The 15652-nt window shown below is 38.1% G+C and overlaps 1 protein-coding gene across 1 annotated transcript; it reads left to right on the top strand.

Annotated features, from left to right (window-relative positions):
* Positions 1-261: 261 nt before the first annotated feature.
* On the top strand, positions 262-8912 carry LOC127622311 (uncharacterized). Its single transcript, XM_052096378.1, has 5 exons — positions 262-302; positions 5495-5567; positions 6674-6900; positions 7086-7211; positions 7573-8912. The coding sequence occupies exons 3-5, from the start codon at positions 6765-6767 to the stop codon at positions 8043-8045; spliced, it is 735 nt and encodes a 244-aa protein (XP_051952338.1). The 5' UTR covers positions 262-302; positions 5495-5567; positions 6674-6764; the 3' UTR covers positions 8046-8912.
* Positions 8913-15652: the final 6740 nt, after the last annotated feature.

Genomic DNA, 15652 nt, shown 5'->3' with positions numbered 1-15652 from the left:
CAATACTCTAATGAAATTAGTGGGCTAAAGTCAGTCACACTCGACTTTCTTCCAAATAACGCACATTTTATTCATAATATTATAAATACAGGCCTATAGTTCCTGCACATTTTTGTTTTCTGTGTGAAATGGCTAATAAAAATAAGTAATACAAAACGATTATGTGGTCACCTCACCAAGGTGAATTGGTTTAGTCTTGACTTCTGGCCGTGACTCGTAACGTGAGTGACAGTGTTGGGGGGCGGGGGATGGGAAATCTGTTGATTGTCGAGTGCCAAATAAACAGGGATGGATAGGAAAAGGTCAAAGCCAGAATGGAGGTGTTTGAGACTTTTAGCATTCTGTGAGGGTGGCGGTTGGCAACACTGGGCAGTGACTGGAGCGTTAATGGGAGGAAGTGACGGTAGTTCCGGAAGCGATCCGGAGATGGAAGAAGATGCAGGCGGTGGGAGTGAGGGTTATAATCAAAGTAAATGGAACTTAGTAGAAAATCGGAAAAGGAAAAAGAGTGTAAGCCAAATATCGGGTACGGATAGTGAGAGAGAAAACCATCTGACTAGAAGGAGGAAAGAAGATTATAAGGTAATAATAAAATTCATGACAGAAGGTGTAAGATCTGTGAATCCTTTAAAACTGTCAAAAGCGGTAAAAGAAACGATTGGAAACATAGAAAGTGCTAGGATGTTACAGGAAGGTAAACTGTTGCTTTTCTGTAAAGATAGTAATCAACAAAAGAAAGCTCTTGGGCTAAAATCTTTGATGGGACAAAAAGTAAATTGCTCAGCAGTGGGAGATAAAAATGGGTGAGAGGGGTGATCACAGGAATCCCCACTAATGTGTCCGAAGAGGTAATTAAGAAAAGCATATCAGGCGCCTCAGTGATTGAAGCTAGAAGATTAAAGTATACCAATAATAAGGAGAGAATGGACAGCTTATCGGTGATGCTTAATTTTGATGAGGATAGAATGCCAGAAAGAGTGTTTCTAGGATTTATGAGTTATATAGTAAGACCATATATCCCCCTCCATTGAGATGTTTCAAGTGTCAAAAATATGGACATGTGGCATCGGTGTGTAAAGGGAAACAACGGTGCGCAAGATGTAGTGGCAATCATGAGTACGGAAAATGTGAAGAAGGAGTGAAACCAAAGTGCTGCAACTGTGGAGAGGAGCATAGTGCGGCATATGGAGGGTGTCAGGTGAGAAAGAATGCTGTCAAGATACAAAATGTAAAAATAACGGAAGGAATAAGTTACGCTGAGGCCATAAAAAGAGTGAAAGGGACAGAACAGAGAAATGCACAAGAGAGTGCGGATGAACAAAGAATGCAGAGGCAGACCCGAGAGATAATAAGTAATAACACCATCAATATAGACAAACTGGCGTTTACCACCTTTATGGCGGAAGTAATAAATTGCTCAGCACAAACAGAAAGCCGTACAGAAAGAATAAGAATAATAATTAGAGCAGCAGAAAAGTACTTACAGGCAGACGGATTAACAGTTGAACAGGTAAACGAGAAATTAAAGATGCAAATAACAAACTCGCGAGGCTTCATGTGGAGGATTATAATGGTACTGATAATATTGCAATGGAATGCTAGAAGCCTAATAGCAAATGGGCAAGAATTTAAAAAATATATTGATGAATATGAAGAAAAACCACATATTATTTGCATACAAGAATCTTGGCTAAAACCTCATTTAAACTTTGTTGTTCCTCAATATGAAGTATTACTGAAATGATAGGAAAATAAAAAATGGTGGTGGTGTAGTGACTCTAATTAAACAAGGATTAGAATTTCGGGAGATAGATGTGAATGGAGAAGTTGAATCGATAGTGGTGGAGGTAAGCACAAGAAATCAGAAAATTAGAATAATCAACTTTTATAATCCTTGTGATAGGATTAAAGAAGATTTAAAACAAAAAGTTGGTGGTGAGGGTAGCTTCAAATTAGTGTGGTGTGGGGATTTCAACGCACATAGTACAATGTGGGGTAGTGAAATTAATGATCATAATGGAAATATGGTGGAAAGTATATTAGATGATAATGATCTAGTGTGTTTAAATGATGGAAGAGCAACAAGGATAGATGTAACAAGAGGTCATCAGTCAGCAATAGATTTAACTATAGTGTCTCAAAGTCTGGCAAGACAATGCAAGTGGGAAGTGCTTGATCAAACTACAATAGGTAGTGATCATTACCCCATCAGATGTGTAGTAGGTATAGAAGTGGAACAAAATATAAAACAGAAAATCCCCAGGTGGAAATTTAAAACGGCGGACTGGGAAAAGTTTAAAGAAGTAAGTGAGGCTAAATTGTTAGGAATTGTAAATGATAAACAGGAACCTGAGGAATTAAATAATACAATTAATGAGATCATTTGTAGTACCGCTGAGGAGGTAATTGGGAAAAGTTTAGGAGAAAGAAAAGGAAAAAGTGTACCATGGTGGACAGAGAACTGCAGTGAGGTAATCTCAATTAGAAATAAGGCGTTTAAAAAGGTAAAGAAAACATATTCCTTTCAGGATGTGATAATATTCAAAAGATCTCAGGCAGTGGTTAGAAGAGTAATTAGATCTGCTAAAAGAAAATACTGGAGACAATTCTGCGATGAAATTGGTGAGAGTGTAGATATAAGTGAATTATGGGGAATGATTAGGAAAATGGGAGGGAATAAAATGTATAGAAATATACCTGTAATAATAGATGAGGACAAAAATATAATGATTGAAAGTGAAAAAGCAGAGGTGTTAGTAAAAGCATTTGTAAAGATACACAGTAATTGTAACATATCAGAGGATATGAGAAGGCAAAGAGAGCAAGCAATAAGAGATAATCCTAATATCATGGTCCAAAGAAGGCCGTCTGAAAACACTCTGGATGAAGATTTTACTTTATATGAACTCAAACAGGTATTGACAGGTTTAAGAAATACATCTCCAGGAAAGGATGATATATGTAATGAGATGATAAAGAAATTATCAGATATATCGTTGAATATCATATTGCATCTGTTCAATAAAGTATGGAAGGCAGGAAAACTCCCTTCTTCCTGGAAACATGGAGTAGTTGTCCCAATAGCCAAACCTGGGAAAGATCATTCCAGAGCAGTTAACTATAGACCAATTGCACTAACATCAAACTTATGTAAAATAATGGAAAGAATGGTAATAGCTAGACTAAATTACACAATAGAAAATAAAAATATTTTATGCCCACATCAAAGTGGATTTAGAAAGGGTCGCAATACAATGGATTCTATCATATGTCTAGAATCAGAAATCAGGAAAGCATTTATAAATAAAGAAGTGTTAGTTGGAGTGTTTTTTGATGTGGAAAAAGCATACGATATGTTGTGGAAGGAGGGACTATTAATTAAGTTGGATAAAATAGGCATTAAAGGAAGGTTGTATAATTGGATAATGGATTTCCTTTTCAAGCGTACAATACAGGTCAAGATCGGTTCAAGTTACTCAAAAATATACACAATAGATAACGGTACTCCTCAAGGTAGTGTTTGTAGCCCAATATTGTTCAATATAATGATTAATGACATTTTTTCTCAGGTAGGACAAGGAATAGGTAAATCCCTATATGCAGATGATGGAGCCATGTGGAAAAGAGGACGGAATGTTAAATTTGTTGAAAAAAGCATGCAGAGAGCAGTAGAGGAAGTGGAAAAATGGGTAAACATCTGGGGTTTCAAATTGTCAGTAGAAAAACGCAAGTTATCTGTTTCTCAAAAAAGAAGAGTAGCCCACAAATAAAAATAAAATTATATGAACAAACATTAGAACAAGTATCGGAAATTCGATATTTGGGGTTGTGGATGGATTCAAAACTTAAATTTGACAGTCACATAAAGAAAATAATAGATAAGTGTAAAAAGGAATAAATGTTTTAAGATGTCTGGCAGGGGTAGATTGGGGTGCAAGTCGGCAATCACTAAAAAGAATATATTGTGCAATGATCAGACCAATAATAGATTACGGATGCATAATATACAGCTCAGCATCAGCATCCAAGTTAAAGAAAATAAATGGTATTCAGTCACAAGCATTACTGAATATGTTGTGGAACATTCAGAACATCCCCTATTCCAGCAATGCAGGTAGAAATGGCAGAAATGCCTCTGGATGTTAGGAGGTTACAATTAAAAATGTCATATTGGAGTACTCTAAAGGGACACAATGAGAATCACCCAGTGAAAAAGATCCTAGAAAAATGCTGGGAGTATGGAAAAGGAGAAATAAATAGTTTTGGATGGAATGTAGAAAAGAAGCCCAGAACATAGAAATAAATAATATAAATATTAGTCCCACAGTGGTAATACCATCAATACCTCCATGGCTTTTCCCTAAACCGGATGTAGATCTAACATTGCAAGACAAGATACAAACAAAGGAAATAAGCATAACAAAGGATATAGTTGTGAAGCAGCACCTAAGTCAAGAATATTATAACAGTATTCAAATATTCACGGATGGATCTAAGAATCCAGATACTGGACATGCAGCAGCAGCAGTTTACATTCCACATTTTAAATATAGTATTGAAAAGAGAATTACAGATCATGCTTCAGTATATACTGCAGAGATGATTGGAATTTTAATGGCACTACAATGGGTGGAAGATGTTCATCCTATGGATGTAGTGATTTGCTCAGACTCCTATTCAGCTTTACTGAGTATAAATAGTGGAAAGTCAGCGTCCAGGCAGGATATCTTGTATGAGATACTACAAAATATGTACAGAATATACAGAATAGGTGTAAATATTTCATTTTTATGGGTTCCAGCACATGTGGGGGTAGAGGGTAATGAGGAGGTTGATCAGTTGGCAAAGAGATCTCTGAAGCGTAATGTAATAGACATTAATGTAACACTGAGTAAAACTGAAGTCAAAGCAATAATAAAATCTGCCCTAAACAAGATGTGGCAACAGAAATGGGACAAGGAGACAAAAGGAAGACATCTGTATAAAATTCAAAATAAAGTTGGGGGTGAGAGAAATAAATACGGAAGCAGAAAGGAAGATTCCATAATATCTAGGCTTCGAATAGGGCATACATGCCTTAATTTCTCAATGTTCATCATAGGGAAAAGAGAATCTGCAAATTGTGATAAATGTGGCTTGTCAGAAACAGTTGAACACGTGTTGATTCAGTGCACAGAATACGACAGAGAAAGAATCAATTTTGCAGAAACATTAAGCTACATAGGTATTGATACATTGTCAGTCAATAGCATATTTCAAAACGCACAGAAAGAGAAAAGGGTCTATAGCGCTTTAATGAGGTATCTAAAGGAAACAGGATTGGTTAACAGAATATAGGTTGATATATATATATTTTTTTTTTTTTTGATAATTTGCTTCACTCTGTTAATGCTTCACACTCCTGACCAGTTGGTGGCGGTAAATGCACCTTTTAGCTGGTTTGCCAACCGCCATAAAACTTTGAAAGAAGAAGAAGAAGAAGAAGAAGAAGAAGGTCAAAGCCATCAGGTGCACAATTTAGAAAAAAAAAAGAAAAGAAGAAGAGGAGAAACGAGCAAAAGATAATGGTATGCAACTATGTTCTCTCTGTGATATGATTACGGTATCCATGTTGTCATGAATGAAGGGCTAATGTTAATTGTTGGTAACTCTTACGTTTGTTAGCCTATTTGCTATGATGCTTGCTATGCTTATACAACAATAATTCGGTTTTAAGTCAACAAACACGAGATCTAATTTCACCATAATATTGTGCTTTGTAACCAAACTGTTACAAGTTCAGTTATTATTTATTTCCATCAGTTGGGTTACGTTAGGCCCTGTAATTAGCCAACTGAATTTTTTTTTAATCTATAGGTAGTTTCAAAGAGACGACATTTGCTATTTATTTACTACTTATTTGCTACATGACACATGCCATGAATATGAAGGAGGTTTTTATGCATGTTTATGACAACTGTCATTAAGTGTCACTCGCTCAATTCTGACATTTTTAATGCAAATATGACATTATTTGTTTGAGATGCCTTTGTTGACAACTTGACATTACCAAGACATCATAACCTGTCATAAATATGTCATAAAAAACATGACATAGCAGATTAATTATTAAACTTAAGAAACTACTTGGCTTTATGGGTTAACTTTACATTAAACTGCCATGTTGGTTTTGACATTGGCTGTCCTGAAGCCATTATAACTGTGTCATGAATATTTTTCTGACCACTTTTTTCCCAGTAGTACAAATTGAATGTCAGTAAAATGTCATTAAGTGTTAATACTCTGTCAAGTTGTTTTATAACAGTGTCATGTATACTTTTCTTGACCTCAAGTGGTACAATGACATTTTAATTACAAATTCAATGTGTACCACTGTAGTTGAGGTCAAGAAAAATATTCATGACACAGTTATAATGGCTTCATGACAGCCAATGTCAAAACCAACCACATGACAGTTTAATGTAAAGTTAACCCATAAAGCTAAGTGGTTTCTTAAGTTTGATAATTCATCTGCATGTTTATGACATATTTATGACAATTTATGTTGTCTTGGTAATGTCAAGAAGTTGTCATGTTTATGTCTCTCTTATTATGTTTGGGGTCAATTTGACTGGCTGTTTTAGCTGTTATAAAACATCATCATATGGTCTTTTAATTTCAATTTCAATTGCAGTTCAGGGGCACTTCTAAAATATTTTGGAGCATCCTCTGCCACTGGTCAGGATGAGCCACCCACCTCCCCCGCTACACAGGCCTCTTCTGGAATGGTCTCGACTCTTCAGGATGAGCTACCATCTATGTCCTCAGCTACACATATGTCTTCACAAATTTCTCCACAAATATCTGATATTGAGGATGAAGTCAACTTTGCCTCTACTTCTCTCCAGCATGAGCCTTCAGGTGAATTTTGTGTGTGTGTGTGTGTGTGTGTGTGTGTGTGTGGAGGGGGTATGCCTAGGCTACAAGACAACTGAACAACTGCAATTTAATGTAATTTTAATATTTCTGATAATTTCTGAGTAGGCCTATGTGTTATGTTCCACTGCTATGTGCTTTGAGTAATGTGCCAAAATGCTGTGTGATAGAAATGCCTGGAGCTGAACCCCCACTGAGCCCCACTGCTGAGGATGAGCCTCTGTCAACCGACCCTGCTAATTGGCCCTCACATCTGACTGACAGGATTCGGACTGAGCTGGTTCGCAGAGGACCATGTAAGGTGCCACCTGGCTTTGTTTTCCGTAGGAATGAGAGTGATGGGAGAAGTTGCCACCACCAATATTTTAGGAAGACATTAGTAAGTGGTGAAAAGATGGCAAGAAGTTGGCTGATTTATCCAGTGAAGAACAACAGCCTCTTTTGCAAAGTTCTTTTCTGTAATTCTGGACTGCACCCCAGATATGAAAGGCAAAAATAAGGGAGTTCAAGCCAGGCTCTTAGAAAAGAATCCCCGAGCTCTGTTTGTGCCATGTGGAGCGCATACATTGAATTTAGTTGTGTGTGATGCTGCTAAGGGATCTGTTGATGCTATAAGTTACTTTGGTGTCCTTCAAAAGCTCTGCACATTATTTTCAGCCTCCACCCAAAGATGGGCCATACTGAAGAACCATGTGAGCATCACCTTAAAGATGTGGGCAGAAACAAGGTGGGAGAGCAAGGTCAAGAGCGTCGAGCCCATGAGGTACCAGGGAGCTGCCGTGAGAGAGGCTTTAATTGAGGTGAAAGACCACACCAAAGACCCTGCTATAAAGGCTGAGGCCCAGTCTTTGTCTGAGGAGGTGGGGTCATACCGCTTCAGCATCTGCACGGTTGTTTGGTATGACATGCTATCTGCAATACAGCATGCCAGCAAACTCATGCAGTCTCCTAGTATGGATGTGGACCTAGCTATGTGTCTTTTGAAGAAGACTGAGCGAGATCTCCAGAGCTACAGGGCAAGTGGCTTTGTGACTGCACAGATGGCGGCCAAAACCATTTGTGAAGAGATGAATGTGGAGGCTGTTTTAAAAAAAAAAAGGCTGAGGTCCACAAAGCGGCACTTCTCATAGTGACTTCTCACCTTTCAGTGATGCACTTAGGAAGTTGGAGGTTGGATTCTTCAACATTGTCGTTGATGCAGCCATGTCAGCCATCAAGGAGAGATTTTCCACATTGGAAAATGTGGGAAAGAAATTCGGGGTTTTGACAAATTTCCCAAGTCTTGCAGGTGAGGAGCTGGCAGAGCAATGCGAGGCACTAGGCAGCACACTGCACTTTAAGGGGCACTCTGATGTGGACAGTAGAGAGCTTGTGCAGGAAATTAAGAACTTCCCTGAACTGCCATCAAAGACCATGAGCCTCCTTGAGCTTATCACTTTTATGCATGATAAGGATCTATCGGAGATCTACCCCAATTTTTGGACTGCTATCAGGATTGCACTTACACTGCCAGTCACTGTGGCTCAAGCAGAGAGGAGCTTTTCAAAACTAAAGTTGATCAAGTCATACCTGAGATCAACCATGTCCCAGGAACGGCTCACTGGCCTTGCCATCATCAGTATCAATCACTCAATAGGGGAGCAGATTTCATACGATGACATCATTGATGATTTTGCATCAAGGAAAGCCAGAAAAGTCAGGTTTTAGTTTTAGTTTGTGTTTTCTGTTCTTAGTGCAATAGTGTAATAGTGTAATCTCTTTAGTGTGTTTTCACATTTGTGTGTAATATATAATATATATATTCTATTCTATATTTTATTTGTATATTATTCTTAATGTGTTATATTATTGTTGCTCTCTGCACTTGTTACATTTTTTATATATCTGATTGTATATATGTTTGGCACATTTATGTATATAGTGTATATTTAAGTTCTGATAACTGTCATAGTTTGCCAAAAGACAATGAACACAATTCTGCACAATGTCGGATGTTAGGAAGGATATGTGCAATTGAGAAATATAAATTTCTCTTTAAGAGAAATGTTGTTATAAAAAAATATGACTGTTTGTGGATAATTTTGTGTGTGTGTTTTTTTGGGGGGGGGCGCTCAAAGGTGGTCTCGCCCAGGGTGCAATTCAACGTAGAACCGCCACTGGGGGTGTATGCATGATGAAGTCTGCATGATGAAGGGTTAATGCATTCAAATGTACTATAACCCATTATAGTGCCAAAGCAGAAGCGGAAAACAGGAAAATGTCAAAGGGCACAACAGAATTCACATTTGTTACCTCTGTTTCTATGTAAGTGCTCTATTCAGCAAATCTCATCCAGTAAAACTTCTTCTCTTTAAAGTCATTTATGCAGAGCATCCAGTTGTTGCCCTGTAAATACGGCAACAGTAGGTCACTTTCTGCTGAAAGTGGTTTGTGCTTACCAAAATTCAGATCACTGCCCCCCGGTGACTGAAGCTTTAAATGTTATTGAACATTTGGTCACATGTGATCTCCTAGCGATCCTATTTTTAGTTGTAAATTATGTAATACAGTCAACAGGAATGAATATTTTATTAACTCTATGCCCTAAAGGCCTGGTCACACATACCTTCACATGGCGAAATTCCACAGGTGAAGCTGACGTGGGTAGATGATAATCGTGTTAATTAATGCTACAGCTGCACATGATAATCTGTGAGACTTTAGTTTAAAAGAAACTCACCACTAACATAATATCCTTGTTTATTGTAAATATTCATTGTAGCTTTGTACGAAGCACCGGCCACACGGATGTCACTGTTAAATCCACAAGGGGAACCTTTTCCCGCTGAATTTCGCTGAGTGACCGCGCCTTTACTCAAATCGCAACCCTAAACGTGACCGTTAGTACAGTAAAAAAATTATTTTAGAAAAACAATTGCACTCACCATTGTTATAAGAATGCAAGTATGTCCTGGTTCCCACAAGAACAGAGCCCTTTGAATGAGTTTGTGCTTGACAGAAATAGAATCACAACTGAACTGATGCAAAAATGTCAGATGGGGGATAGGGTTGGGGAGTAACGGAATACATGTAATGGGATTACGTATTTAAAATACAAAATATAAGTAACTTTATTCCTCTACAGTTACAATTTAAATAATTGGTAATTAGAATACAGTTACATTCAAAAAGTATGTTTATTACTGAAGCGATTTCTTTGCATTTTATTGTCATTTGTGTCATTTCATATTTAGTCCTTTCAGATGGAAAACATTTATACATATAAATGATGTGATCCAAAGTGCATTTGAACAGTGGTGAAACACTTTCTTATGATGTGTTACATTCATACGAGCAGACAGAGAAGTACGTTTGAAGTAAGTTTGGAGCAAAAGAAATAGAAATAAACTTGTGTAAATTGTCAGCTTTATGCTAAACTAAAATGCTATTTCTAGCCATTTTACATGCAAGTTACAAGGCATGATCATGTTTTTTTTATCAAGAAAATTCACATTGTATCATAATTTCTTTTTTTATAGTAAGACCTTTGATATTAGGGCAAAAATCATATTCTTGATAATAATTTTTGTATTGTTTTCATGTAAACATATCTAAAAATCCTTAAAACAAGATCAGTTTGCTTTATCTTGCTTTAGAAGCAACACTGCATAAGATATTTAGGTTTTTCAGAGAATGTACTTTTAATATGTATTTTGTCTTAATATAGTCAAAACAAGTCAAAAAATTTACCAGCGCTGAAGAAGTAATCCAAAGTATTTAGAATACATTACTGAACTTGTGTAATCTAACGGAATAAGTTACAAATTACATTTTACAGCATGTATTCTGTAATCTGTAGTGGAATACATTTCAAACGTAACCCTGCCAACCCTGATGGGGATACTGCTTTTTAGTAATTTGGTCAAATGGGGTTGATTTCAGGGTAAATCAAATGGTCATTTTGACATACATTTTTTAAGATTGTTAAGATAACAACTAAGCACAAATGTAAGTTTTATTGATAAACACATTTGTGATGTGATTCAATGTGGCACAAGTTGAATGTGGCACAAGTGCATAATTCAAAATCACTGTACATTTTCTGAATATCCAAAGCTGGAACTACAGTTGTGGCTCACTGAATTAGATTGACATCATAACCTAACATCAGTTGCACCTGAACACTGTTCCCCACACCAACCGTACACAAAAGCATATGACCTTGCCCCACTTGTTAGCCTAAATGTGGTTTCTATAGAGGCACCATCATTTTCTGACCTAATAAAAGCTATTCTGTGGTGCCCAAATGCTGCGTAGATAGTCACAAGGAACTCTGTCTGTGTTCCACTAATGTTAGACATGTGTAAGTAGGTGTGCATAAAATCTGCACATCTGTTTACTACTCTCAAGAGGATGCTGGAAAATATAGTTCAATAAGATGGGTGTGACTGGGATCCCATAATTTCATTTATTCTGCTGGGTACAAGGAAGTGCCTCAGGCTTCTAGTGCATTCACATGTTGCTGCTCAGTAGACCGCCCCAGATTCCACTTGATGTAATGAAAGAAGCATGGGAGCAACAGCTATCCCTATTTACCTCTTTTTTACATCTTTTGTAGCACATGCAGGAATGGTTCAACCAAATGATGGACATGTAGCATTCCAAGAGTGCTTATATAAAAAGTAGTATAACAGCGTTGGGACTTCAGACATGATAAGCAGTCAGTCTGTACTTTAAAGCTTCACTATGTGGGGGCCTGGGTAGCTCAACGAGTATTGAAGCTGACTACCATCCCTGGAGTAATGAGTTTGAATCCAGGGTGTGCTGAGTAACTCCAGCTAGGTCTCCAAGGCAACAAAATTGGCCCGGTTGCTAGGGAGGGTAGAGTTACATGGGGTAACCTCCTCATGGTCACTATAATGTGGTTCTCGGAGGGGCACGTGGTAAGGGATAGCCACCCCTCAAGCCTCTCCTGCAGGAAGGAAAGCACTGATCCAACTGTGCATCTCTGTGGGTCTTGATGTCGGGAAGAACCCCACCTAGCAAATGAGCCTCCCAAAAACCTACCAAGATTGTCCGCAACCCACTGCCTTTTTTGGGTACGATGAAGTAGGGGATGTAAAACCCCTTCCTCATCTCAGCTGGAGGACGCGATCTCCGTGCCCATGGCAGCAGAGTTCTCGCCTTTCATCGAAGTGAAGCAGACGTCGTTGAAAGTGAAGTTACAAAGGAAGCATCCAGCATCAGAATCTCATTTCATGAGGCTTTGTTACTTCAACTTTACATATTGCACAGCAATCACTCTTAGGAGGGAGAGTCATAGGTTCTGTACCTGGCCACTTCACACATCCAATTGCATAAGCTCCCTCATATGCCACAGAACAATTAGAGCAAGAGGTATCATTTCTCTCAATGAGCTAGGTTAAATTTTAATACCCAGGGTATGTGTGATATCTGTCCCTGTCGACTCTTTGCACAACTGAGCCAAACGTGTAAACAGGCTAGCATTGGTACCAAGTATCACAGGAGTCTGGTCAGGGCTATTACGGCCAGGACAAATCAGTGCCAAAACAGAAATGCTCTCAGAGCCTCCAGTGATTTTCTCTGGGAATTCAGTATTCACCACAACATATCCATAACCCCATCCAGCCAAACCAGCCTCAGGATAGGACAGGAAAGTAAACAGCACTCTTTTTAGCTGAACAGGAGGTAGTGCTCGTTTCAGACTCACAGGGCAATTCTTACAGATCTTTCGGTTTGATTGAAACTATTTCTGAATGACTTTGTTCTTATACTCTAGATTTTGGCATCTTATTGTTATGTGCCCATCCTCTCCACAATAGTAACAAAAATACTCATCTGGCTCATTAGATTGCTTATTTGGACTGATGGGTGATTTTGTAGTAGTAGAGGCATTCAGTGAAATGGCGGAAGCACCAGCTTTGCGGTTGTCCTTATTGGTGAATTTTTGCTGCAAGCTTTGCACTTGTTTCTATAAAGCAGCAATTTAACCTTCCTGTAGAGCATCACTAAAGGGTCCCTTACAACTTGGGGTAGGCTTGTGATCTATCACTTGCTTCTGTTGGGACTGAGTCACCATAGCAGCAAGCTGAGACTTTAGCTCTTACAGCTCAGCCTTCAAGGACTGAATTTCTTTATGCTTTGTGTCCATCTCCACATTTGTACAGACTTTATGCAATCTTGTGGTTAACTACACAAGAAGATTCATATTCTTCTTCAGCATGAATTACAAGTTTAAAAGCTCCAAGAAATTGGTAGGTTTGATAATTCTTTCCTGAAGTCTCAGATGAAGATGCATCATATCTGCATTTACTGTACCTCTCAGCAGTTGCACAATGCAGACTTTCTCTTTGGCATCAACTGGTATGCTGACTCTCTGTACCACTTTGGTCAGTGCGTGCTCCAGCCTTCTTAGAAAATGTTATAGTTTCTCCACTGCCTGTTGCTGCATCAAACGAAAGGCAAAATACAGATCTTCCCCTGATTCTACAGATCAACAAGCTTGCTCAAGCGCATCCAAGTACGCCATATCAGAATCATGCACAGCTATTTTTTATGATTTCTAATGCAGGCCCTCTTAAGCTTTCAATGATCCTTCTCTTTTTTTCTTTTGCAGGGCAGTCACTTTCTTCCACCATCAGACAAGCTTGCTCCATCCCATGTTCAAACTGTTCCTCACCAGCAGGGGTAAGTATCTGAAAACTGAAACCTGAAAACATTCTCAATCGTCTATAACCTCCACTGTCACTTGAGGTTTTGCCTGTTTTTTCAAGCAGGTCTCCAACGGCACAGATAATAGCATCGGGGAAGAATTTTCAAAAAGGGGTGAGCTAAACAAAGCTTGAATATCTTCCATAGCTTATCCTTCAGTGTGCAGTGGGGTTTGCACTTTTTAAGAGAAGTCCTCAGCACCAGTTGCATCCCTGCTTGGCATAACAGTTTGCCAGAGTTCAGCTCCAGAGGAAAATGTGACTTCAGAGGGCCCTATTTTGGGGTCTATTTTCTCTTTACACTCACAAAGGACCAGAAAGCAATTGAGCTTGTCCTTGTACATCCTGCCTCTTACACTTACAAGACCAAGACATTTTATGGTCTGTATCGTTTCTTCAATTTGGGCTACCTCCAGATCTTCAGGTATGACAACCATCAGAGTGTAGTCTTCTCTCAGTGCCCACCCCCACCAGCCCCTAAGCTCTTCTCTAAGCTGTTGCATTTAGAATTTTTTTCATTTTACTTCTGTCAGCTATAGTTTTCAAAGACCAAAATCTGGAAATTATCAAGAAATGTAACAATAATTTAAATGTACAATCCCAGCGGAGCCTCCATTTTTATGTAGCACCCTATTCCCTAGGATTATGCAGAATGGGCCCTGGGGTTCTTTAAAAGTGGGATCTCTCCAAATAAAGATCTTTGAATGTATTACTGTATGTATGTTACTAAATAAACCCTTGTGACTGTGTATGTATGTTACTAAATAAACCCTTGTGTCTGTGTAATGTATGTCTAAATAACTATTTCCCTATAATATGAAATATTCACAATAGGATAGTATAAAGTAGAAAATTCTAAATCTTGTTTAAATGTTTACAGGTGAAAACTGCAAAACAGTTCAAATTCACATTTAAATCATTAGCAATCAGACCTCAGTTGAGGTGTAAATTGGAATCATATCTTTTCAATAGGGAAAACGTATAAAGGTAAACATTCGAAAATCACTCAGATGTAATAAAACTCTTGGTAAACCCTTGTTAACTCTGTTTAGTGCACTTTATTTTTTTTTTGATATGAGGCACCTTTTGATTAAACTTGAATATCACATTTCACTTTAAACATGAACAAAACCAACTTTTTAAAATAAAAATAAAATGTAGCAGGCCTGAATCGCTGCTTGTGGGAATTGAGGCATTAACAACTGCCACTTCACTCAATGAGTTTGGGCTGCTCCTCCATGCATCGCTTGTGAGCCGAGTTAATAATATGTCTGATTGGCAATGAATGTTGGATCGCCCAAAAATCCAGCGGTGCCAGAGGAACCACAAAGAGTCTCCGGTAGCTCTGGGTGCTATCTGGGTTGTCCCTGCATCTCCAATGTTCTCCGTCTCATTTAAAAACAGCCGAAAATACAAAGACCTCAGCGCTCTGATGGAACATTTCTATCTCCTCATGCTTCACTGACACTTCACCAATTTTTAAACAGTTCTCTTTTTGACAACTTATAAGAATAGCATAACTTTTACCCTGTTAAACCACAGCCATCTCTCCTCGTCTCCCTCGGATTTGCACACACCATTCAACCAATCCTGGACTTCAGCTGCAGGTAAGTATATTAAATAATGCACATATAATAAAATTAGATAATTTTAATGAAACTTTTCTTTCTCTTTACCACAAATAACTTTATATTTACTTTAAAATATTTTTTTACGCAGGGCTACACCTGTATGGAAATACTTTCTTACACCACATGATCTGCTGTTGCTAGTTCTAAAGATGCACCAAGCCTCTGTTACTAATTTGTTATTATCTGCGCCTGTTAGTTTAACTCTGTTTCTTAGCTGTAGTGTGATAGTAATCTGCTCTGATCGTGGGGTGATGCTGCCTTACATGCTATCAGAATTATCCTATGAGTATTTTTGTTGTTGTAGTGAAAACATGGAGGATGCAGTTTTTTGTGGAACTCTTTTTTTGACACAGATACAAAAAGCGTACTCTCCTCTGTCATGATTTAATTTTAAAA

The sequence above is a fragment of the Xyrauchen texanus genome, chromosome 28 (genome assembly GCF_025860055.1).
Source record: "Xyrauchen texanus isolate HMW12.3.18 chromosome 28, RBS_HiC_50CHRs, whole genome shotgun sequence".
NCBI classification, from domain to species: domain Eukaryota; kingdom Metazoa; phylum Chordata; class Actinopteri; order Cypriniformes; family Catostomidae; genus Xyrauchen; species Xyrauchen texanus.
The sequence above is the reverse complement of the archived record's forward strand: the minus strand, read 5'-3'. Positions and strand labels throughout refer to the sequence as shown.

What these genes read in the sequence shown, in the direction of transcription:
- LOC127622311 (XM_052096378.1), top strand. Translation starts at nt 6,765, where the DNA reads ATGGTCTCGACTCTTCAGGATGAGCTACCATCTATGTCCTCAGCTACA. An exon ending in TCTCCAGCATGAGCCTTCAG is followed by an intron (nt 6,901 to 7,085) that starts GTGAATTTTGTG and finishes GCTGTGTGATAG; the next exon opens with AAATGCCTGGAGCTGAACCC. An exon ending in GCTGGTTCGCAGAGGACCAT is followed by an intron (nt 7,212 to 7,572) that starts GTAAGGTGCCAC and finishes CATTATTTTCAG; the next exon opens with CCTCCACCCAAAGATGGGCC.